Here is a 24,900-nt window from a genome sequence, read left to right on the forward strand (position 1 = left end):
CAGAAGACATCGAAACCAGTAGGTGCGCCTCGTTTCTGGCAGTGGGCAATTTCGGCCCCTAAATCTTTAGGCTAGAAATGACCAAACATGACACTTGCCTGACGTTTCAAACATTTTTCCAAATTCAATATAATTAAGAGTTTTCCAATATTAATGAGAGAGTGGAAATATCCGCCTTAACTGGCATTTACATGCAGGAGTTGCTGGATTCCAAACTGGCCATCTTTGAGGATGTGCTCTGTATAAATGGTCCCTCCCATTGAGTGCTTAAATGAAGATGTGGGTTAACTCAAGGATGAGACCAAACGTTAAATGGGATAAAATCAGAGAGTGACTAGTTAATCCAAATCTTCATCGAGTCGGAGAGTAATCCATCAGGTAACTGAGAGGCCTCTCTCTCTCCAGTTTTCCAGTCAGTCAGCCCGGATAGACCTTTGAACACGAGGACAAGCCTAATCCCATCTAGACTCTTATCACAAACCTCTCGGTCACTCGTTGGCAAAAGGGGTTTAAAATGAAGTTGAAGGTGTGGCTTCTCTGCACTGCTTTGTGTCACTGTCACTACCGCCCGTCCCACTGGGGACTGAAGTATGAGCAACATCACTCAATGGGCAGGGCCATGGCTGCAGGAGAACAAGCAGCTCCCATGCATCCTAACTGCAGGATTGCAAACAGAAAAATTACTTTTCAAACACCACAAACGCACCGAGCAAATGAACAAAAACACAAAAAGAACGATTGTAATGTGAAAGCCAGAGGTTTGGAGACTGGGTGTTACTGACAAATTTCCTCTTTATTGAAGAGCTACACACGAATATTCCATCATCTGTAAAAGAGACTGGCCACGTTGAACAGACACCAGCAAGAAACGAATCAATAAATAAAATAGAAACGCCTCTGCCGCGGACGGCCACAAGCTGGTTCGCTGTCAGCATTTAAAGGTCACGTGTTAGTCAGAGTGAGACGGTGGGGTGCGACCTTGTTTCAATCAAACTAGGAAATGACAAACAATATTGGTCATGAAAACTGTGGCTTTAATGTAAACACTACATTCGAGGTGTTTGCGTCACTAACATCCCACAGGAGAAAACACCATTCACTAAAAGAATAGCAGCACAGACGTTCACCGAGAAAGAAAGGAAGCCTAACTTATATATTACACAGTATCATAGCAAATATTGTAAAACGGGGACATCTTTACTGCACCTACTTGGCCAGTGAGAGCTGTGCTTTTCTATACAAACCTGGAGGGTGAACAAGTTTAATTGTTTTTTTTATATCCCAATACAGTTAGAACTAAGAGAAGTCTAAGCAGAGTGTCATGGTCACTGTACAGCTGCACTGTCTCGGGGGACAGTCAGGGTCCATAGTGCAGGTTGAAGGACTCCAGGCCTAGTAAAGATGTTGCAAATGCAGGACGTCAGGCTAAAGAGTAACCAAAGCAGTGCTGAACCAGTATAATCCAAAACATTAACTTGGCTTATCTAATCCGAGTGTTGTACACAACCTCTCAGCAAAATTTCTTTAATTTAAATAAAAAGATGGGGAAAAAATAACCGTTTGAAGCTACAAAGCACAAGAAATGGATTTTTTTAATAATTTATTATTTTAGCTTCTACTTTTAAAGACTTGGCTAAAACCAGATCTACAGCATTCTACTGAAACACACAACCACCATTCAGTTTTCAGAAGGTTGAATTGACCGTGTAGGAAGGCTGTGTCTCACAAAGGCCAAAGATCATGCTATCTGTACATAAGGGCACCAGGATAGTCCAATATACAGGCTGCAGAAAGAGAGGCTGAGGGAACCTTCCCGTCACACAAAACACACAAGAGATTCTTCATGCACACTCTGAGGGGAGGGAGGAAGAGAAACATTTATCAGGTCATCACCTTGTCTAAGCTATTTTCACAAGCTCACCAAAGGGAGGGGTGGGGAAGGGAGGGTAGGGGTGGAGTGGATGGAGGGGCAGGTTGGCACTGGTAAGGACCGTCAAAGAAAATAAAACGAAACAAAAGAAAAAATAAACTTCTCTGGCAAAAATCGACCTTCAAGCTTTTAGTAAACGGAAGCCCCTCTCCTCCCTCAGTCGGAGTGGAATGCTCCAAGGCTGTTGCTGTGCTTAACTCAGGGCCGTTCCATTCCACCATGTGAAGAGGGAGGCTCAATGCAGCTGATATGGTGCTGTCCTGTGCGTCCTCAGGTTTCCTAACATATTAGTCAAAGAGCTGCCACGGAACTAAACACTGGAAACTCGGCCTTGTGCTTGGAAGGTGAAGTGGCACACAGATTCCGGAGCACGGGACACGTGTTAAAAACAGGCAGACATGATACCAATAAAAGGGCTTGTCTTCCTCGGGGGTGCAGTGGGGGGAATTCATTTTTTTTTAAAGCAGAAGATCCTGTGAAGTACGGTGTTAACCGTGCACAAGTTTGTAATAAGGCTGCGGGTTTCAGGAGTCTAGTTCTGTTGGCAGCTTATGATAACAACTAAAAAGAATTATATACGTTATGCCTTTATTTACCAACTTGCATTCAATAATCATCACCAAATTTGCTTCTAGACAGTAGAGTCAGTATAAGCCGCAGCCTCGGAGATTGTTGGCAATGATGATGTCGGTGACGGCATCAAAGACCACCTGGATGTTGCCAGTATCTGTAGCGCAGGTCAAGTGGCAGTAGATCTCCTTATTGGGAGAGCGGTTCTTGCTCTCAAATTGTGCTTGAATGTAGGCTGCACCATCTTCGTAAGTGTTGGGGCCTAAAAGCAAGGGTAGAATGGAAAAAAATACTTAAGCGCATGGAAAAGCACAACAGACATCTTGACTTTACATACAACACTGTTGGCAAACCATTGATATGCAAAGAATTCTGTTCCCTTTCCTTTGTTGGTACAGTGCAGCAGTTGAATCCGAACTGGACACAATACTTAGTGTGGTGTGATCAGAGCACTAACCATGTCTTCCTCTGCCTTGTACTCTATTACTTTGACTGTTCAGTGTTCTATTGGCTCTGTTGATTACTGCTATGCAGTGATTGGACATGTTGAGCCTCAAGTCCAAGGCCACTGGATCTCTGTCAGCGTCATCCTTAGCTATGTCATGGAATAGCACCAACCATTTTGTTCTCCTAAGTGCAGCATTTACACTTGTCAATATAAAATTTAATCTCTCACTCTCGGTGAGGCCTGCTGGCAGAATCCAGCTTCTAAAGAGATGTTGCTATGGAGACATTGAAATAAATCCTGGGCCCGACGCTTTTATACTCAGCACCTCAAAGTGGCTGTATCTGTAAACGGTTGATTAAGATACAGCCTCGCAAATCCAGTGAACCTCACTCAGCAAGAAACATCAATGTCAGCTTCAATGTAAATCCAGTCACATTTCAACAGCTGAAATACCTCTTCAGTGCCACTTAACGTGGTGAGGCAGTAAATTACAAGGTTACATGGCAACCTTAATCAGCCCCATGGCTCTAATGCAATTTAGGGAATTGTTGACACAGATCTGTGATAATGTAATGAATCTGAGAGATGGATAGGGAGGAGTTTAACAGATGCTAGGGGATCTGCACGGTGACTTTGAAATACTGAATGAGCTTCCCAGCACTGTCAGAACTTTGCACAATGTTTAATAAAAGAACAGGTCTCATGGACAGTCTGACTTTAAGTGTGTTGGTTGTGTACTCAAACCACTACTGAACAGCCACATGTAAGTAAGAGAAATGGGAAATTTGTTTGTGAAGCGATTTCACTGTATGAATGGTAACAGGAAGGTGGGGATGTACATTGTATAAATGGAAACCATGGTAACGGTGAGGAGTGTTTGACTATCTATAACATATTGCAGCAGTTATAAGAAGGTTGGTTTGTGGTGTCAAACTCCCTGTTATATTTTTGTGATTGGCAGACCCAAGCTGTTGTAAAATCCCAATGTAACATCTGTAAACACGCAGTTTAATTAACTGGTGCAATAAAGCCTGCCCAAACCCATAGTAGGCACTGGCTCTTCACACAGCTAGCCTCAAATTTTCCTCTGGCTGATGGATGGGTTTAGCATCTAACGTTAAGAATATTTTTCTTGCCATGTTCCAGATAAAACAGCTGATGCTGCCACACTAGCAATAATGTGGCACTGAGTGCGTGAGCAGCATAAAATGGAGCTCTGGAATTACTAACCTCATCTTGGTTTTCCATGTTTTTGGAACCAATGATAAATACAGAGGTAAGCCTTGTTTCTGCGCTGTTTATTGGAACAGTACTTACCTTATGGTGGGTTTGAGATGTATCTTCAATGTACAGAATTTTAGTCATGTATTTACATACCATTGGGGATGGAATTTAGGTTCTGGCATAACAGCAGTGTGGTGTATTGGAGCCAATATGTGACACCAGAGTTAAAATGTTACATTCGTAGCCATAATCTCCTGCACCACCAATCTCCTAATCATAGTTGTGTTGCTTTAAGAAGGTGCCAAGTGGAGAAAGGAAGCTTCCTCCAGCCAATTTCTTATCCATGCCAAAGATTTTTCCTGAATCTCCACCACTTTGAGCCTAATAAGCCTTTCATGTGGGACATTGTCAAATACCTTTTGGAAGCCCAGGTACAGCACATTGTAGGGCTTTCAACGATCCACTTGGGATGTCATTATTTGAAAGTGGAAACCAGACAGGCCACTAATATTGATGTGCAGACACAGAAGGGATTCCACAATACACAGGTCACACACACGCAAACATCTGCCCGAGGATACAATGGCTCAGCTTTCTCGTTTGCCGCACTGACAGCACAGGCAATCTTGACATTGTGTTAGCTGTGCCTCAATAGACAGCACTCTCATCTGAGTCAGAAGGTCATGTGTTCAAGTCCCACTGCTCACACCCCAGTGCAGTACTGAGGGTGCCGTCTTTCAGAGGAGACATTAAACCAAGGCCCCATCTACCCTCTCGGGTGCATGTAAAAAGTCCCATGGCATTATTTCACAGAAGAGTAGGGCATTTCTCCCTGGCATCCTGGCCAATATTTAGTTCTCAACCAATACCTAAAAAACAGATTGCTGTTTGTGGGAGCTTGCTGTAAGCAAATTGTCTGCCATGTTTCCTACATTATAATAGTGACTACACTTCAAAAGTACTTCATTAATAGTAAAGTGCTTTGGGATGTCCTGAGGTCGTGAAAGGCACTAAATTGAATGGGCAGGTGATCGAAAGATGAATGGTGGAACTGTTCACTTTAAGTTGGATGTGGGAGATCAATGTAATGTTGTGCCACAATCAATTTATAAGAAGTTAAGAGCAATGCCAATGCAAGGTTAGTGATGTACTCTGACCGAAACATCAGGGAAAATGTAAAGTGGTGTGTGAATATAAAGGCAAATACCAAAGTGCACCATTTCAAAGTCTACAACAGCAAGTACAACTCCTTGGACTTTGAATACACCAACAATTGGCATTGATCAAAAGAATGATTGCCTAGAAGTGACTGAGAAGTTTGTGTTTGTTAAAGGCTTGAGACACAAACAGGAAAGCTGCAACATACGAAAAACAGATACTGTCAGGTATGTACTTTTGGGATCACTAGCCACTAGATGGCGTCACTGTTGGAGGCCATTGGGCACGTGTGTGCAGCCAAGTATAAAAGACCAGCCATTTTGTATATTAGTCACTTTGGGCCTTAATAAAGCAGAGCCAAGGTCATACATGTTGGAGTTAAACAGTACTCAGTCTAACAGTTATTGCATACACAATATTTGGCAATGAGGCAAGGAGAACCCTTGCATGCAAAAATGAGCACAATTGAATTATTGGAGCGATTTGCGGAAGGAGAAGATTGGGCAGACTTTGTGAGCCATTTGAGCCAGTTCTTCGTGGCCAACAAAATGGAGGTCGGCGACGCAGATCGGCGCCAGGCGGTGTTCCTCACGGTTTGCGGTCAAAAAATTTATGGTCTGATAAGGAATCTAATCCTGCCTGTGAGTCCAACAGAGAAGATGTATGAAGAATTGTGTACACTGGTACAGGACCAACTTAAGCCAGACGAAGGCATCATCTCGAGATACAGATTTTACACGCACGTTTGCTTAGAGGGCCAGAATGCGGTGGAATTCGTTGCCGACCTGAGACGTCTAGCGGGACCGTGTAAGTTCGGGGCTGTGTTTTGCAGGCATACTGCGGGACTTTTGTAATCAGCATCAACCACGAGGTGATCTTGCGTAAACTACTGGTGGTGGAGACGTTGGTCTTGAACAGGGCTATCACGATTGCTCAGACATGCATGATGACGGATAGAAGTCTAAAGCAGATATCAGTGAAAAATCGAAACTCGGCAAGTACTGTAAATATGATTGATTCGGCGCTCGGCAGAGCGGCACATGGCAGGGCCTACCCGACTGCGTTTGCGAAACCTGTGGCTGCCCAAAGTCCGCCAGCGGGAATGCATCCGATTTCTCTGTGTTGGCGTTGTGGGGGAAATCACTGGCACCAGCAGTGCCGATTTAAGCAATGTAGTTGCAAAGGCTGTCTGAGAGTGGGGCATCTCCAGCACAAGTGTCTGCAGATGAGCAAGCGTGCTGCGACACACCACGTGAAAGATGATGGTCAGACTAGCACGGGTCTGGATACACAATCCGAGATACCAGAGGAGGAAGTGTATGGACTGTACTCATTCCTAACTAAGAGCAAACCGATAATGATCAACGTGAAATTTAATGGGGTGCCAGTATCGATGGAACCGGACACGAGGGCGAGTCAATCGATAATGAGCCAGAGGGCATTCGACAAACTGTGGGATACTAAGGCTGTGAGGCCCAGGCTTAGTCAATGCCAAGTTGCGCACGTACACCAAAAAACTCATAACAGTGATTGGCAGTGCCACAATTAAAAGTGTCGTATGACGATGCGGTTCACAAGTTACCGCTAGGATTGTCCCAAGCAATGGCCCAATGTTGTTTGGCAGGAAATGGTTTGAAAAAAATCAGATGCGATTGGAACTACATCAAGGCGTTGTCGTCGGAGAAAGATATATGTGCCCAAGTACTGAGCAAGTTCCCCTCGCTGTTTGAACCAGGCATCGGCAACTTCACGGGAGCCAAGGTGCAGATCCACGTAGACACGGATGCAAGACCCATCCATCATAAAGCTCGGGCAGTTCCGTATATGATGAGGGAGAAGGTCGAAATCGAACTGGACAGACTCCAGTGTGAAGGGATCATATCACCGGTTGAATTTAATGAATGGGCCAGCTCCACTGTTCCAGTGCTGAAAAGTGATGGCACAGCTAGAATCTGGGGAGACTACAAGGCTACGATCAACAGGGTTTCGAAACAGGATCAGTACCAGTTACCGAAGGCTGACGACTTGTTTGCAATGCTAGCCTGGGGGGGGGGGGGAAGTCATTCTCCAAACTGGACTTGACGTTGGCCTACATGACACAGGAGCTGGTCGAGACGTCAAAGAGACTTAAGTGCATTAACATTCATAAAGGACTGTTTAGTTATCACAGGTGCCCCCTTGGAATTCGCTCGGCTGCAGCAATATTTCAGAGGAACATGGAGAGTCTACTGAAGTCCGTTCCCAGAACCGTCATGTTCCAAGATGACATCCTGATCACAGGTCGTGACTCCGAGGAACATTTGAACAACCTGGAAGAAGTTCTACATCGTCTGGACAAAGTGGGACTCAGACTGAAACGCTCGAAATGTGTCTTCATGACACCACAGGTCGAATTCCTGAGAAGGAAAATTGCTGCTGACGGCATCAAGCCCACAGATGCGAAAACCAAGGCCATTAAGAATGCACCCAAGCCGCAGAATGTGACGGAGCTGCATTCGTTCTTGGGTCTACTCAACTTCTTCGGTAACTTCCTACCTAAATCGAGCAGCTTATTAGAACCACTGCACATGCTGCTAAGAAAAGACGACAACTGGGTGTGGGGTGCATCTCAAGGCAGAGCTTTTGAGAAAGCCACTAATCTGCTTTGCTCTAACAAGCTGCTGGTACATTATGATCCAAGTAAACGTTTAGTGTTGGCCTGTGATGCTTCGTCATATGGAATTGGTTGCGTGCTCCAACAAGCTAATGAGTCGGGTAAACTTCAACCTGTCGAGTATGCTTCAAAAAGTTTGTCTAAAGCGGAAAGAGCCTACAGCATAGTAGAGAAAGAAGCACTAGCCCGTGTGTATGGGGTTAAAAAGATGCATTAGTACCTGTTTGGTCTTTGGTTTGAACTACAGACAGATCACAAGGCACTCTGAAAACAAAGTTATCAACACTACCAATGCTTCATCCCGCATCCAGAGGTGGCGCTGACATTATCCGCTTATGATTATGTCATTTGCCATAGACCTGGCACTGAGAATTGTGCCGATGCTTTGAGCTGTCTGCCGTTGCCCAGGTGGAAACGCCACAATTGGCAGACCTATTGTTAGTTATGGATGCTTTTGAGAGTGAAGGAACCCCTGTCACGGCTCAATAAGTTAAGACCTGGACCAGCCAGGACCCGATTCTATTGGTGATGAAGAGTTGCATCTTCAAAGGTGATTGGTCTGCCATACCCAAGCAAATGTGCAAGGAGACCAAACCTTACTTTCGTCGCAAAGACAAACTGTCTATTCAGTTGGATTGTATACTGTGGGGCAATCGTGTTATTATGCCCAAGAAAGGGAGAGAGAAATTTGTACATGAGCTACATAGCACACATCCCAGCACTGTAATGATGAAAGCCATCGCCAGGTCTCATGGATGGTGGCCAGGAATTGACTCTGAGCTGGAATCATGTGTGCATCAGTGCAACACTTGCATGCAGCTCAGCAAAGCACCAGTGGAATCGCTGCGAAGTCTGTGGTCGTGGTCGTCCAAACCATGATCCAGGATCCACATAGACTTTGCAGGTCCCTTCCCGAGGAAGATGTTTTTAGTTGTGGTGGATGCATATTCGAAGTGGATGGAGTGTATAATCATGTCATCCAGCACATCCACAGCTACCATTAAGAATCTCAATGTCATGTTCGCGACACATGGTCTGCCTAACATCGTTGTTAGCGATAATGCATCGTGCTTCACCAGTCAGGAATTTCAAGAGTTCATGAAACTCAATGGTATCAAACATGTAAGGTCAGCACCATTCAAACCTGCATCCAATGAGCAGCAGAACATGCTGTCCAAATCATAAAGCAGAGTATGAAGCGAGTAATCCAAGGGTCACTGCAGACCCGCCTGTCATGCATACTGCTTAGTTACAGGACAAGACCACACATGCTTACCAGGGTCTCGCCTGCTGAACTAATGATGAAGAGAGGTCTTAAGACCAAGCTATCTCTTGTACACCCTGACTTGAATAATCATGTAGAATATAGAAGACAAAGTCAACAAGGGTATCACGATCGCGCAGCTGTGTCACGCGATATTTCTGTAAATGATTCTGTATATGTTCTGAATTATGTCAGGGTCCCAAGTGGATGGCTGGTATTGTCATGGCCATGGAGGGCAACTGAGTATTTATTGTCAAGCTCAAAAATGGGCAATCATGCAGGAAACATATGGATCAGACAAAGCTGCGGCACACAGACGAACCGGAACAGTCGGAGGAAGAGATAGTCGACGACCAACCAACCCACCCCAGTCATCAGAGGACTCAGTGGTCATCAGTGAATCGGGACTTTCAATCCCTGACATGGCCATTGCCACGCCCACCAGGTCAGCCACCCAGCCACCAGTCACAACAGACTGAACACTTACCTAAGGCTGGAGTTGAACTGAGATAGTCAACCCGGGAGCGTAAAACACCGGACCGTCTCAATTTGTAAAAGACTGTGTTAATATCTGAGGGGAGTATTGTCTTGTATGTACTTTTGGGATCACTAGCCACTAGATGGCGTCACTGTTGGAGGCCACGTGTGTGCAGCCCAAGTATAAAAGGCCAGCCATTTTGTATATTATTCACTTTGGGCCTTAATAAAGCAGAGCCAAGGTTATACCTCTTGGAGTTAAACAGTACTCAGTCTAACAGTTATTGCATACATAACAGATACTCAACCAGTTATACATCCAACAAGGGCCAGTTGCACGTGGTGATAACGCTCATGGTGAGCTAGTTAGAATGGAGAAACTTGGTGTAATAAAGTCAAAGAACCAAGTCAGTGAGCTTGCAGTATAAGAGTACTCAAACCAACAGTGAATCAGTGGGAATACGCTTGACTGTAAATATTTCAGTAAAGCCATAGAAAGAGAACATTATCCAATAGAGGCCTTATATTAAGTAGCGTCACAGTAATCAAACGGCAACATCTTCAGCACACCTCATGCAATTTGTGGCTGTAGGCAAATCCAATTGGTGAAAGAATCATCAAGGATGTGAATATTTAATATTCTTTTTGGTAGATAAATTTATTATCAGAATGCCCTTTGGGATCACTTCAGCTCCAGAAAATATTTCACTGCATAATGTCACAGATGCTCCATCATATTGAAAGAAGTGAAAGTCATTACAGACGCTATCCTGATTTGGCGAGAGAGCCAACTCATTGAGTCATCAGTGAAGCTCCAAGGTATGTTTTATTTAAGCTCACTCGCCTGCCATTTTGTCTCTCTGCGCTTATATTCCCAAGCTTGGCTGCCTCAGTTACATAAAGGCGAATTAACAAGTTAGATTTGAAGGGACTGGTGTTTGCTCTTCTGTTAAATGCAAATGGTTTTATTATTATTTTCAATTCCCGAACCACTTCCAATCACACACTTAAATTGTGTTGGATTGATGCCCAATCATGACTGCTTCTAACCGGTATAAATGATGAGTGTTGTATAAACACGAGCGTCATGCTGCACAAGAAATAAGTGATCTCTGAGGCTAGGGTTGAGGCAGAGTGGTATACAGATGGCTCTGTAGTAACCATGTGTGTAAGCATCAATCCTTCTGTACCTGACCTGGGACCCCTTGCTCCTGACACACACACAATAAGTTTGGCAGCGTTACGCTATGCACGAGCAGCTCACTCATGCACAAAAGGTTAGATCTTGACTTTGCGCGGCGATGTAAAACAGGTGTTGGCGAGTCAGCAGCTCGTTTTAGATTTCTCCCATTGACTTCAATGGAAATAAAAATCGGGAGAGATATAAAATGGGCTGCCAACTCACTATCGCCCATTTTATTCCATCGCACAAAGTCATGGTCTACCCCAGTGTGTCCAGTGAGAAATGCACAAAATAAAGTCAAACTGGACTGTTGATAGCCCGCAGCAACTGAATCTAAAGAACCTGCTCCTCGTTCTGCCGAATATTAGAAGCTGTCACGTGTTGTCATCATCACTCTAAAGGACATTCCAGGGCAGTAACCTATAGAAAGATGTACCTTCCTCCTATTTCCCCTACAAATACTGTAACCAGATAAACAAGTGGGCAAATATACATGTCCCATAAACACTCAGATAAACACAGGCACAGATACACACACCAGATATACGATCTCTCCTATAATGTTCGGAATATAAAAACAGATAGTAAGAATTTCTACATAAAAAGGAAAAGAGTGGCTAAAGTAAATGTTGGACCACTAGAGGATGAGACTGGGGAATTAATAATGGGTAACAGGGAAATGGCAGGACGTTGAACAAATATTTTGTATCGGTCTTCACGGTAGAAGTCACTAAAAACATCCCAATAGTGGATAATCAAGGAGCTATAGGGAGGGAGGAACTATCACTAAAGAAGTAATACTCAGTAAAATAATGGGACTAAAGGTGGACAAGTCCCCTGGACCTGATGGCTTACACCCTAGGGTCTTAAAAGAAGTGGCTGCAGAGATAGTGGATGCATTGGTTGTAATCTACCAAAAATTCCCTGGATTCTGGGACGGTCCCAGCGGATTAGAAAACCGCAAATTTAAAAAAGGAGACAGACAAAAAGCAGGAAACTGTAGACCAGTTTGCCTAATATCTGTCATTGGGAAAATACTGGAGTCCATTATTAAGGAAGCAGTAGCGGGACATTTGGTAAAGCATAATTCAATCAAACAGAGTCAGCATGGTTTTATGAAGGGGCATCATGTTTGACAAATTGGCTGGAGATCTTTGGGGATGTAACGAGCTGGGTGGATAAAGGGGAAACCAGTGGATGTGGTATATTTGGATTTCCAAGAAGGCATTCAATAAGGTGCCACATAAAAGATTACTGCACAAGATAAAAGTTCACGGGTTTGGGGGAAATATATTAGCATGGATAGAGGATTGGCTGACTAACAGAAAACAGAGAGTCGGGATAAATGGATCATTTTCTTGATGGCAAACAGTAATTAGTGGGATGCCGCAGGGATCGGTGCTGGGGCCTCAACTATTTACAATCTATATTAATGACTTGGATAAAGGGACCGAGTGTAATGTAGCCAAGTTTGCTGATGATACAAAGATGGGTGGGAAAGCAAATTGTGAGGAGGACACAAAAAATCTGCAAAGGGATATAGACAGGCTAAGTGAGCGGGCAAACATTTGGCAGATGGAGTATAATGTGGGAAAATGTGAGGTTATCCACTTTGGCAGAAATAATGGAAAAGCAATAATAATATAAATGGAGAAAAATTGCAAAGTGCTGCAGTACAGAGGGACCTGGGGGTCCTTGTGCATGAAACACAAAAGGTTAGTATGCAGGTACAGCAAGTAATCAGGAAGGCAAATGGAATATTGCCCTTTATTGCAAGAGGGATAGAGTATAAAAACACCAAAGTCCTGCTACAAATGTACAGGGTATTGGTGAGGCCACACCTGGAGTACTGTGTACACTTTTGGTCTCCGTATTTAAGGAAGGATATAATTACATTGGAGGCAGTTGAAAGAAGGTTCACTAGGTTGATTCCGGAGATGAGGGGGTTGGCATATATGAGGAAAGGTTGAGTAGGTTAGGCCTCTACTCATTGGAGTTCAGAAGAATGAGAGGTGATCTTATCGAAACATATAAGATAATGAGGGGGCTCGACAAGGTGGATGCAGAGAGGATAGTTCCACTCACAGGGGAAACTAAAACTAGGGAACATAGTCTCAGAATAAGGGTCTGCTCATTTGTGATGAGGAGGAATTTCTTCTCTGAGGGTTGTAAATCTATGGAATTCTCTGCCCCATAGAGCTGTGGAGGCTGGGTCATTGAATATATTTAAGGCGGAGATAGAAAGATTTTTGAGATATAAAGGAATAAAGGGTTATGGGGAGCGGGCAGGGAAGTGGAGCTGAGTCCATGATCAGATCGTCCATGATCAGATCAGCCATGATCTTATTAAATGGCGGAGCAGGCTTGAGGGGCCAGGTGGCCTACTCCTGCTCCTATTTCTTATGTTTTTATGTACATAGAAGCTTACAGCACAGAGGAAGGCCATACAACCCATCGTGACTTTGCCATCCCCTTGCTAGAGCAATCTAAATATAATCCTACTGCCCGCCTCTCCCCATAGACCTGTATCTTCCTCTGCTTCAAATATTTAACCAATTTCCCCTTAAAAGCTGTAATGGCCTCTGCCTGAACCATTCCCTGTGGCAAAGAATTCCATGTGCCATCAATCCTGTGTGTAAAGAAATGTATCCTAGCTTCTGTCCTCAGGCTCTTAATGCCATTATAAATTGATGGCCTCTCATCACTGATTCCCAAACCAGAGGAAACAGTCTTCCCCATCCACCCTATTAAACCATTCATAACTTTTAAAAACCTCTTGTAAATTTCCTCTTAGCCAACCCCTTTACCTCTTGTGTCATCAGCAACATTTTGAGATTGTGTTCCCTATACCCAAGTTGAAATCATATACATACATCGAAAACCAGAGATGACCCAGCACCAATTCCGGGAATACACCACTCCACCCTACTCCAAGTCTGAGTCACACCCAATAATTCTTTGCTTTCTGTCTGTTAACCAATTGTCTATCCTTGTTTCTACATTTCTTCATATACCATAAGCCAAATTTTAAAAAGTCTCCTGTTATCATCATCATAGGCAGTCTCTTGAAACGAGGATGACTTGCTTCCATGCCAAAAAGGAATGAGTTCACAGGTGTTTCAATGAAGGACCTAACATTCCAGATCCCAAACTACATCTTGAAGGGTGGAAGATGCCTTGCGTGAATTTTTTAACGTGTGATGGCCGTTGCACACCAGCCACCACACGGGCTTGACAGAGCTAGGTCTTGGTCCAGTGGAAAGGATTACCCAAGGCGACTGGAGACCAGCTCTGCTGCACGGGCCTAGTGTGCACACATATCGCAGTGTGGGCTGGCCCGTGCTGCCCCAGGGCCCTCGCCTCTTTTGGCCCTGAACTCACGCCTCTCCCGGGTCCTGATAATATCCCTCTACAATCTCTCACCGCTCCTTCGCCCCAACCTCGCCGCTCCTGCTGTACCTGCCCACGCTCCAATCACCGACCTGGATCTTGTTGACGTCCCTTTCTGCTGCCGTTGCCCTCCTGCACCAGCTCGCGCTGTACCTTGCAGTGGTATACCACCACACTGTCCAGGGGCCACCGCTCGCTGCTCCTTTTATGGCCCCGACCTGCCGCTGATGGTCTCTCGCAGGTCGGGGCCTTTCCTGTTAGACACCTTATTAAACACATTCTGAAAAGCTACATACACTGGGGGCAAAATTCAATAATGCCGTATTTGGGGCGCAAAGTTTTATATGATTGAACATTTAGCGTCTGGCGAGGTGGGCTGCAAAATTGTGGGAAATTGGACACTTTTCCCTCCGAAGCATAGTGAGGCGGTATCTGAGGCGCTAATGGCTTTCATTCACTGATAATAAGGCTGCTGATCATTACAGTTCTTAAAGGGTATGTCGTTTCAGGCAGCACCTGGTCACTCTCAACATTTCTGGAGTTGACTGAGAGCTGCAAGTGTAAAGTCCTTACTCTACAGCATGGAACCACACGAGGCACATTCTGGGGACAAGGTCACTCTGTGACTGTAACTCTTTATTCACAGGACTCCAAAGACGATGACCCTGCATGGGGCCTCCCTCTTTATACCTGTGTGATCAGGTAAGGAGTGTCTCCCACAAGTTCACCCCTTGTGGTCAAGGTGTGCATCTAGGTTGAGTGTATACAGTAATACAGTGGTGTTACATTGTGGTTACATACATGACATCACCTCCCTCCCCGCCCCCCCGCCCCCCCAAGGTCTTATTGGGATCATAGGTTCAGTCTTTCAGGTGGTCTACACTCCCTCGTGGAGCGCCGCAGTTGGGGCTCTGGTTGTTGGACACTGACGTGAGTGTCTGTCACCTGTGGTGATTCCGGCCTGTCCGGGCTGACCGCAGGGACTGTGCATTCTTCTGATTGCTCTTGTTGCTCGTTCACTGGCGGTGTTGTAAGCTCCATCTCATGGTCTTCTACAGGTTCCTCCATGTTGATGCTGAACCTTTTTTTTTTTTAATTGGTCCTAATGCTTACGGCATATCTGACCATTGTTCAGTTTTCCCACGATGACCCTATTCCCCTCTTTATCAATTACAGTGCCCTCAAGCCATTTGGGCCCCATGGCGTGATTGAGGACAAATACAGGATAATTTATTTCTATACATCTCCCCCTCGAATTACGGTCATGGTACTCGTTTTGTGACTTGCGCTTGCCCTCAACTATGTCGGTCAGGACTGGGTGAATGAAGGACAACCGAGTTTTGAGTGTCCGTTTCATTAGTAGCTCTGCGGGCGGGACCCCCGTGAGCGAGTGGGGTCGGGATCTAAAGGCCAGCAGGAGACGCGATAGGCGGCATTGTAGGGAGGGTCCTTGAATACTGAGCATACCTTGCTTAATGATTTGGACCGCACGTTCCACCTGGCCATTGGAGGCCGGCTTGAACAGCGCAGTCCTGACATGGTTCATGCCATTGCCCGACATAAACTCTCGGAATTTGTAGCTTGTGAAACATGGGCCATTATCACTAACCAGGATGTCCGGCAAGCCATGGATTGCAAAGATCGCACATAGGCTTTCCACGGTGGTGGATGATGTGCATGAATTCAGAATGATGCACTTGATCCATTTCGAGTACGCATCTACCACGATAAGGAACATCTAACCCATGAACGGGCCCGCGTAGTCAACATGAATGCGTGACCATGGCCTGGTGGGCCAGGGCCACGGGCTGAGCGGGGCCTCCCTGGGGGCATTACTCAGCTGGGCGCACGTCGTGCACCTGCAAACACAGTGATCCAGGTCTGAATCAATTCCAGGCCCCAAACGTGTGACCGGGCAATGGCCTTCATCAGCACAATGCCTGGGTGCTCGCTGTGGAGTTCCCTGATGAATGCCTCCCTGCCCTTCTGGGGCATAACTACCCGGCTGCCCCATAGTAGGCAGTCAGCTTGGATGGAGAGCTCATCCATCTGTCTGTGGAACGGTCTGACCTCAGGGCATGCTCCGTGTGCGGTCGCCCAATCCACAGTCAGGACACATTTTTTAATCAGGGATAGGAGGGGATCTCTGTTTGTCCAGATTTTGATCTGGCGGGCTGTGATGGGGGAGCCTGCGCTGTCAAAGGCATCGACAGTCATGATCATCTTCGCGCTTTGCTCCGCTGCCCCCTCAGTGGTGGTCAGTGGAAGCCTGCTGAGCGCGTCAGCGCAATTTTCAGTGCCGGGCCGGTGCCGGATGGAGTAGTCATAAGCAGCCAGCGTGAGTGCCCATCGCTGTATGCGAGCTGATGCGTTGGCATTGACAGCCTTGCTGTCTGACAATAGGGATGTTAATGGCTTGTGTTCCGTCTCTAATTCAAACTTCCTACCGAAGAGGTACTGATGCATTTTTTTTTACACCATACAAGCGCTTCCTTCTTGACCATCCCATATCCCCGTTCTGCTTGAGAGCGAGACCTGGAGGCATAAGCCACAGGTTGTAGTTGACCCTCAGCATTGCCCTGCTGCAACACGCACCCAATCCCATAGGACGATGCATCACACGTCAGAACCAATTTTTTTTTTTTTTTTTTTTTTTACAGGGGTCGTACAGGGCCAACAACTTGTTTGAACAAAGTAGGTTTCGCGCCCGATCAAAAGCCCGTTCCTGACTGTCCCCCCAAAACCAATTGCAACCCTTACGCAGGAGCACGTGTAGCGGCTCCAACAACGTGCTCAAGTTCAGCAGAAAGTTCCCGAAATAGCTCAACAGTCCCAGGAAGGGACGCAAATCCGATGTGTTGCAGGGCCTGGGTGCTCGTCGAATCGCCTCTGTTTTGGATTCGGTGGGCCGAATCCCATCTGCAGCAACTCTCCTGCCCAGAAACTCAACCTCAGGAGCTAAGAACACACATTTAGACTTCTTTAGTCGCAGGCCTACCCGGTCCAGTAGGCGTAGCACCTTCTCCAGATTGTGGAGGCGTTCCTCGGTGTCTCGACCCGTGATGAGGATGTCATCCTGGAATACGATCGTTCCAGGAATGGATTTAATCAGGCTTTCCATGTTTCGTTGAAAAATCGTGGCCGCTGATCGAAGGCCAAACAGGCACCTGTTATAAATGAACAGTCCCTTGTGCGTGGTGATGGTGGTCAGTAGTTTAGATTCGTCGGCCAGTTCTTGGGTCATATAGGCTGAAGTGAGGTCCAAATTGGTGAACAGCTTGCCGCCTGCCAGCGTGGCGAAGAGGTCCTCTGCTCTCGGGAGCGGGTATTGATCTTGTAGGGACACTCGATTGATGGTGGCCTTGTAGTCGCCACAGATCCTGACAGAGCCATCCGCTTTAGGACGGGAACGATGGGGCTCGCCCAGTTGCTGAATTCAACAGGCGAAATGATGCCCTCTCAACAGCCGGTCTAATTTGCTCTCGATCTTTTCCCGCATCACATATGGCACCGCTCTGACTTTGTGGTGCATTGGCCTGGCGTCCGGGGTGATGTGTATCACTACTTTAGTGCCTTCGAAAGTCCCGACGCCAGATTGGAATAGTGAATCGAATTGTTGTAGGACTAGTGAGCACGAACTTCGCTCCACAGATGACATTGCGTGAACATCCCCCCATTTCCAGTTCATCTCGGCTAACCAGCTCCTCCCCAACAGTGCGGGACCATTGCCCGGGACAATCCAGAGCGGCAGCCGATTCACTAACCCATTGTGTGTGACAGCAAACATTGCACTGCCTAGCACCAGAATGATTTCTTTAGTGTAAGTCCGCAATTATGTCTCAATACGTGCTAATTTGGGTCTACTGGCTTTAAGTGGCCATGACTTCTCAAACTGCTGAACGCCCATGAGTGACTGGCTGACCCCTGTGTCCAGCTCTATGCGTACTGGGATACCGGTTAATAAAGCCCTCATCATCATTGGTGGCGTTTTGGTGTATCAACAGTGAATATTCGCCACATGGACCCGCTGAACCTCGGCATCCATCGATTTGCCCCAAAAGTCATCCTGCCTCAAAGAACCCTCTTCTGGTTCATCCGCCTCATATATTAGTCTGGTTGCAGACTTCCTGCACATTCGAGCTAAGTGGTCACTGAGATTGCAGTTCCTGCAGACAAACTGTTGAAATCTGCAAGATCTAGCTGAGTGTTTTCCCCTACATCTCCAGCATGAGTTAACGTTTCCATTGTTGGGAACAAAGGGACTATGGCCAGGCATTCTGCGCTGACTGTCCCTTTGACTGCTCTTAAGTACCCTATTGGTGGGTGTCAATGGCCCCATCCCGGGCCGCATTGTCCACTGTGATGGCGTGAATGTCCGTTTAGCCTGCCATTGTCTCTGTTGAAGTCCTACTCTGCGGTCTATTGCTGCCTGGGAAGTGTCGGACTGCCCCTGCCTGCCTGCGGGGCTCTGAGTCGCATTAATGATGTTGACTCCCTGATCCATCGCAGCATTAGAGGCAGAATTGCGCGTGTATATTATTTTCGTCTCTTCCTCCCCCGCCATGAAAGTTTGAGCCATCAACGCCGCCGCTTCCAAGGTTAAATCCTTGGTCTCAATTAATTTGCGGAAAATTCCCGCTTGACCGATGCCCTCGATAAAGAAGTCCCTTAGCATCTCCCCCCTGCAGGCGTCTGTGAACTTAGAGGCTGACCAAACGCCGGAGGTCCACTACGAAGTCCGGTATGCACTGTCCTTCACGATGTCGGTGGGTGTAGAATCTGTGTCGGGCCATATGTATGCTACTCACCGGTTTGAGGTGCTCCCCGATCAATTTGCTAAGTTCTTCAAAGGTTTTGTCTGCCGTCTTTTCGGGTGCTAGTAAGTCCTTCATGAGCGCGTAAGTCTTTGGTCCGCAGCTGGTCAAAAGATGAGCTTGTCGGCTGCTGCATCCCCCAGCCATTCTTTCATAACGAAACTTTGCTGAAGCCTCTCGACAAAATTGTTACAGTCTTCCCCAACACAGTACCATTCCTCTGTGCTACCGGTGGCCATTCCCGTTTCTCGTCGCCAATGTAAAGTCCTTACTCTACAGTATGAAACCACACGAGGCACATTCTGGGGACAAGGTCACTCTGTGACCTTAACTCTTTATTCACAGGACTCCAAAGACGATGACCCTGCGTGGGACCTCCCTCTTTGTACCTGTGTGATCAGGTAAGGAGCGTCTTCCACAAGTTCACCCCTTGTGGTCAAGGTGTGCATCTAGGTTGAGTGTATACAGTAATACAGTGGTGTTACATTGTGGTTACATACATGACAGCAAGGAACGTGTGCGATGGCTGCTCCAAGACCTCATGCAAGGGCCACTCGGTTCAAATGGCCTGGCATTGGAGGCTTTGGTGGGGGTGCTGGGGAGAAGAAGGGAGGCACTGTTCCCTCCATCTGGGTGTAGGCCAATTCCACAGATTTTTAGGGCTATGTGGGCAGAGGTGGCTGCGGAGGTGTCGGCCAGCACTGTGGTGCATAGAAGCCTTACATAGTGCCAGAAGAAATTCAAGTCGGGTGGTCAAGGTGAATACATGTTTCCACAACTCTTACAAACCAGCCTCTGAGCCTCTGTCTGTGAATACTCTGCAAACCAGCACTTAACTTAGCAGACAACCACCAACCATCTGTGCCAACTCACAGTCGCAGCCTCATTTCACGCCTTGTCTAAATTCACACCTATTTAACCATGGCAGGCATATCTTCCACATACATAACAGGTTCCTTTCTTTTGCAGGCCAAGATGGCACATAACAGAAGGGAGCAGCAGCAGACTGGAGGGGGGCGGGGGAAGCCGAACTGCGCCAGCTTACTGACCTGGAGGAGCGAGTAATGCGGCTCATTGGCCCACAGATGGTGGGTGCCATGGCTGGCGGAGACTTGAACCTGCTGGGGGCAACAACGATATCTTTATCCCCTCTTCTCATCCCACTTCCCCGTTAAACCAGAAGGCCTGATCACTTTCCAGCTCCTCATACTGTCTGCCCTCCTTGTTCCATTCCTGCCCCCCCTGCCCTCACCTTAACGTGACTCTTGTGCCATTTATGCTTAGATAATTAGCCAGATGTGTTATGTATGCAACCACCAGAGGGCGTGACTGTTGGAGTCCTAATAGTCACCTGCACTCATGTGCAGGGCCAGTATAAAAGGTTGGCTGCCATGTTGTTTAGGCACTCTGGAGTTGTAATAAAGACTAAGGTCACACTAAATTTAGCTCACAGTACTCAGCCGCATGGAGTTCTTCTATACATAATAATTGGCGACGAGTAACAGAATACAAACCTTCACGCAACCATGGCTGCCATTGAATATTAGAGAGATTCGTAGAGGGTGATGATTGGGAAGCCTTCGTCGAGCATCTCGACCAGTACTTCATGGCCAACGAGCTGGAAGGAGACATTAACGCGGTCAAGTGCAGGGCGGTTCTCCTTACTAAAATATACGGCCTCATCAAGAATCTGCTCGCACCAACAAAACCAATGGAGAAGGAATATACACAGAGTTGTGCACGCAGTTTCGGGACCACCTCAAGCCGAAAGAGTATTCTCATGGCCAGGTATCGTTTTTACACTCACCATCGCTCCGGGGGCCAGGACGTGGCGGATTATGTCGCCGACCTGAGACGCCTCGCAGGGCCTTGCGATTTTGGAGCTGCATTGGGACAAATGCTGTGGGACTTCTTCATGCTTGGAATCAGCCACGAGGTCATTCTTCGAAAGCTGCTGGCTGCCGAAACCCTAGACCTGAGCAGGGCCATCGCGATCGCCCAGGCATGCATGGCCAGAGACGATAACACTCAACATCGAAGCTCACCGGCAAGTACTGTGCATAAAATGACATCGCTAGCAGGCCGAACTGCAGGGCCTATACGTCTGCGGCTGCAAGACCTGTGATGACTCAGAGTCCGCCATCGGGAGTGAATGTGAATCCATTAGCACAGTGGCATTGGGCCCATCAATGTCGATTCAAGCACTATATGTGCAATGGCTGCGCAACAATGGGGCACCTGCAGCGAATGTGAAAATGTGCTGTGACACACCACGTGATCCGGCGCAGATCACGCAGCACAGACAACTCAACCCGAGGAAGAAGTGTATGGGGTACATACCTTCAACACCAAGTGCCCTCCTATAATCCTGAAAGTCAAATTAAATGGAGTTCCTGTATCCATATAGAGTTGGACATGGGTGCGAATCAGTCAATAATGAGCCAGAAGGATTTCGAGAAATTGTGGGGCAATAAGGCACAAAGGCCCAAACTGAGCCCGATTAATGCAAAGCTGCGTACCTACACCAAAGAGCTCATACCAGTCATTGGAAGCGCGGCAGTGAAGGTATCGTATGATGGAGCTGTGCATGACCTATCATTGTGGATTGTTCAAGGCAATGGCCCAACGCTGTTCGGCAGAAGCTGGCTACAAAAGGTTAGATGGAATTGGAACGACATCAAAGCACTAACTTCAGTGGATGACGCCTCGTGTGCTCAAGTACTGAGCAAGTTTCCCTCGCTATTCGAACCAGGCATCGGCAACTTCACAGCCGCCAAGATACAGATCCATCTAGGCCCCGATGCACGGCCCGTCCATCACAAGGCTCGGGCGATTCTGTTCATGATGAGGGAGAAAGTGGAGATCGAACTGGACAAACTCCAACGCGAAGGAATCATAACGCCAGTCGAGTTCAACGAATGGGCCAGTCCAATTGTTCCCGTGTTGAAAAGCGATGGCACGGCCAGAATCTGCGGAGTCTACAAGGTAACGATTAACCGAGTCTCACTACAGGATCAGTACCCGGTGCCCAAGGCGGGTGACCTGTTCGCAATGTTAGCGGGGGGGGGCGGGGAGGGGGGTGGGGGAAGTCATTCACCAAGTTGGACCTAATCTCCACCTACATGACACAAGAGCTGGCTGAATCTTTGAAAAGACTGACGTACACCAACACACACAAACGACTGTTTATATACCACAGGTGCCCATTCGGGATTTGCTCGGATGCAGCCATTTTCCAGAGAAACATGGAGAGTTTGCTGAAATCTGTTCCGCGCACCGTTGTGTTTCAAGACGACATCCTGATCACTGGTCGTGATACCATCGAACATCTACACAACCTGGAAGAGGTTCTAAGTTGCCTAGACAGAGTGGGACTCAGGCTGAAATGCTCCAAATGTGTTTTCCTGGTGCCAGAAGTCGAATTTTTGGGGAGAAAGATTGCAGCAGACGGCATCAGGCCCACGGATTCAAAGAGGCCATCAAGAATGCACCCAGACCACAGAATGTGATGGAGCTGCGTTCGTTCCTGGGACTCCTCAATTATTTTGGTAACTTTCCATTCGGGTTGAGCACTTTGGTGGAGCCTTTGCACATGTTGCTACGTAAGGGTGACGACTGGGTTTGGTGCAAATCTCAAGACACAGCCTTTGAGAAGGCCAGGAACCTGCTATGTTCAAATAAGTTACTTGTATACTATGACCCATGTAAACGTTTAGTGCTAGCTTGTGACGCCTCATCGTATGGGGTCGGCTATGCGTTATGCAAGCCAATGTATCGGGCAACCTCCAACCGGTTGCATATGCATCTAGAAGTCTGTCTAAGGCTGAGAAAGCCTATAGTATGTTCAAGGAAGAGGCGTTAGCATGTGTATTAAGAAAATGCACCAATACCTATTTGGACTTCGGTTTCAGCTTGAAACTGACCACAGGCCGCTCATTTTGCTGTTTTCAGAGAGCAAAGGTATAAACACCAATGTTTCGTCCCACATCCAAAGATGGGCACTAACATTATACGCTTATGTCTATGATATCCGCCACAGACCAGGCACTGAAAACTGTGCCGATGCTCTCAGCCGGCTGTCATTACCCACCATGGGGGTTGAAATGGCGCAGCCCGCAGACTTGTTACTGGTCATGGATGCTTTTGAGAGCGAGGGGTCACCCGTCACAGCTCGCCAGATCAGGACCTGGACCAGCCAAGATCCTGTGCTATCATTAGTAAAGAGTTGCGTCCTAAAGGGAATTGGTCGGACGTTCCCAGGGAAATGCAAGATGAAATTAAGCCGTTTCACCGACTCAAAGGTGAACTGTCCATCCAGTCCGATTGTCTCTTATGGGGTAATCGCGTGGTTTTGCCAAAAAAAGGCATGGAAATGTTTATATGCGACCTACACAATACCCACCCAGGCATTGTCATGATGAAGGCAATTGCCAAGTCGTATGTTTGGTAGCCCAGCATTGACTCGGACTTGGAGTCATGCGTGCATCACTGCAACACTTGCTCGCAACTAAGCAATGCACCAAAGGAGGCTCCATTGAGTCTGTGGTCATGGCCCTCCAAACCATGGTCCAGGATCCACATAGATTTTGCCAGCCCCTTTCTAGGAAAGATGTTTTTAGTAGTAGTGGACGCTTACTCCCAAATGGATTGAATGCGTAATCATGTCATCCAGGCACGTCCACAGCCATCATTGAAATCCTCCGGCACATGTTTGCCACCATGGCATGCCCGACGTCTTTGACAGTGACACTGGACTGTGTTTCACCAGCTCGGAATTGAACGAGTTTATGACCCACAATGGCATCAAGCATGTCAGGTCTGCTCCGTTTAAGCCCGCATCTAACGGTCAAGCGGAGCGGGCAGTGCAAACAATCAAGCAAAGCATGAAACATGTGACAGACGGCTCCCTGCGACCCCACTCGCTCACCGGGGTTCCCCCAGCAGAATTGTTAATGAAGAGAGCCCTCATAACCAGGCTCTCCCTAGTCCACCCAAATCTTAATGATCACGTGGAAACCCGGCGACACCGGCAGAACATGTACCACGATCGCGCGGCTGTTTCACGTAACATTGATGTTAATGATCCTGTGTTTGTCCTGAATTACGGTCATGGTCCCAAGTGGGTTACTGGCACTGTTTTGGCCAAGGAAGGGAATAGGGTGTTTATTATCAAACTATTAAATGGCCAAACATGCAGAAAGCATTTAGATCAGACCAAATTGTGATTTACTGATGACCAGGAACGACTTGAAGAGGACATCACCATCGACGATCCACCAACACTCAACCAACCAGCAATCGACCTCGCTGCCAATCACGAGGATGAACCCACCGTTCCTGACAGTCCGGTCAGACCAGCTGCGGTGTAGTGCAGCACTGGTCCGCCCAACTCACACATGCCAGGCTTTGAACTTAGACGATCAACCAGGGAGCAAAGGGCTCCGGATCACCTCAACTTGTAAATAACTTGTACTGAAGACTTTGGGGGGGGGGGGGGGGGAAGTGATGTTATGTATGCAACTATGTAATACTTACCACCAGAGGACACGACTGTTGGAGTCCTAATGGTCACCTGCACACATGCAGGGCCAGTATAAAGGGTTGGCTGCCATGTTGTTTAGGCACTCTGGAGTTGTAATAAGGACGACTAAGGTCACACTAAGTTCAGCCTCGTTGAGTTCTTCTATACATAATAAGATGAACAGCCTGACCCCCACAACCCAGTCAGGAGGGAGAAGAGGGGGAGGAGGAGGAGCCAAGCACTGTATCACTGCTTCTCTCACCCGCAG

At 47.1% G+C, this 24,900-nt stretch overlaps 1 protein-coding gene across 1 annotated transcript in view; it reads right to left on the minus strand.

Moving 5' to 3' along the window:
- Positions 1 to 793: 793 nt before the first annotated feature.
- Positions 794 to 24,900, minus strand: part of LOC139278757 (guanine nucleotide-binding protein G(o) subunit alpha) — a 323,558-nt gene continuing 299,451 nt past the window's right edge. Inside the window, exon 8 of the mRNA XM_070897862.1 lies at positions 794 to 2,762. Within this exon, the coding sequence (XP_070753963.1) occupies positions 2,575 to 2,762 (188 nt within the window). The 3' untranslated portion in view covers positions 794 to 2,574. The remainder of the gene's footprint in view (positions 2,763 to 24,900) is intronic.

Source organism: Pristiophorus japonicus, chromosome 13, assembly GCF_044704955.1.
Source record: "Pristiophorus japonicus isolate sPriJap1 chromosome 13, sPriJap1.hap1, whole genome shotgun sequence".
Taxonomy (NCBI): domain Eukaryota; kingdom Metazoa; phylum Chordata; class Chondrichthyes; family Pristiophoridae; genus Pristiophorus; species Pristiophorus japonicus.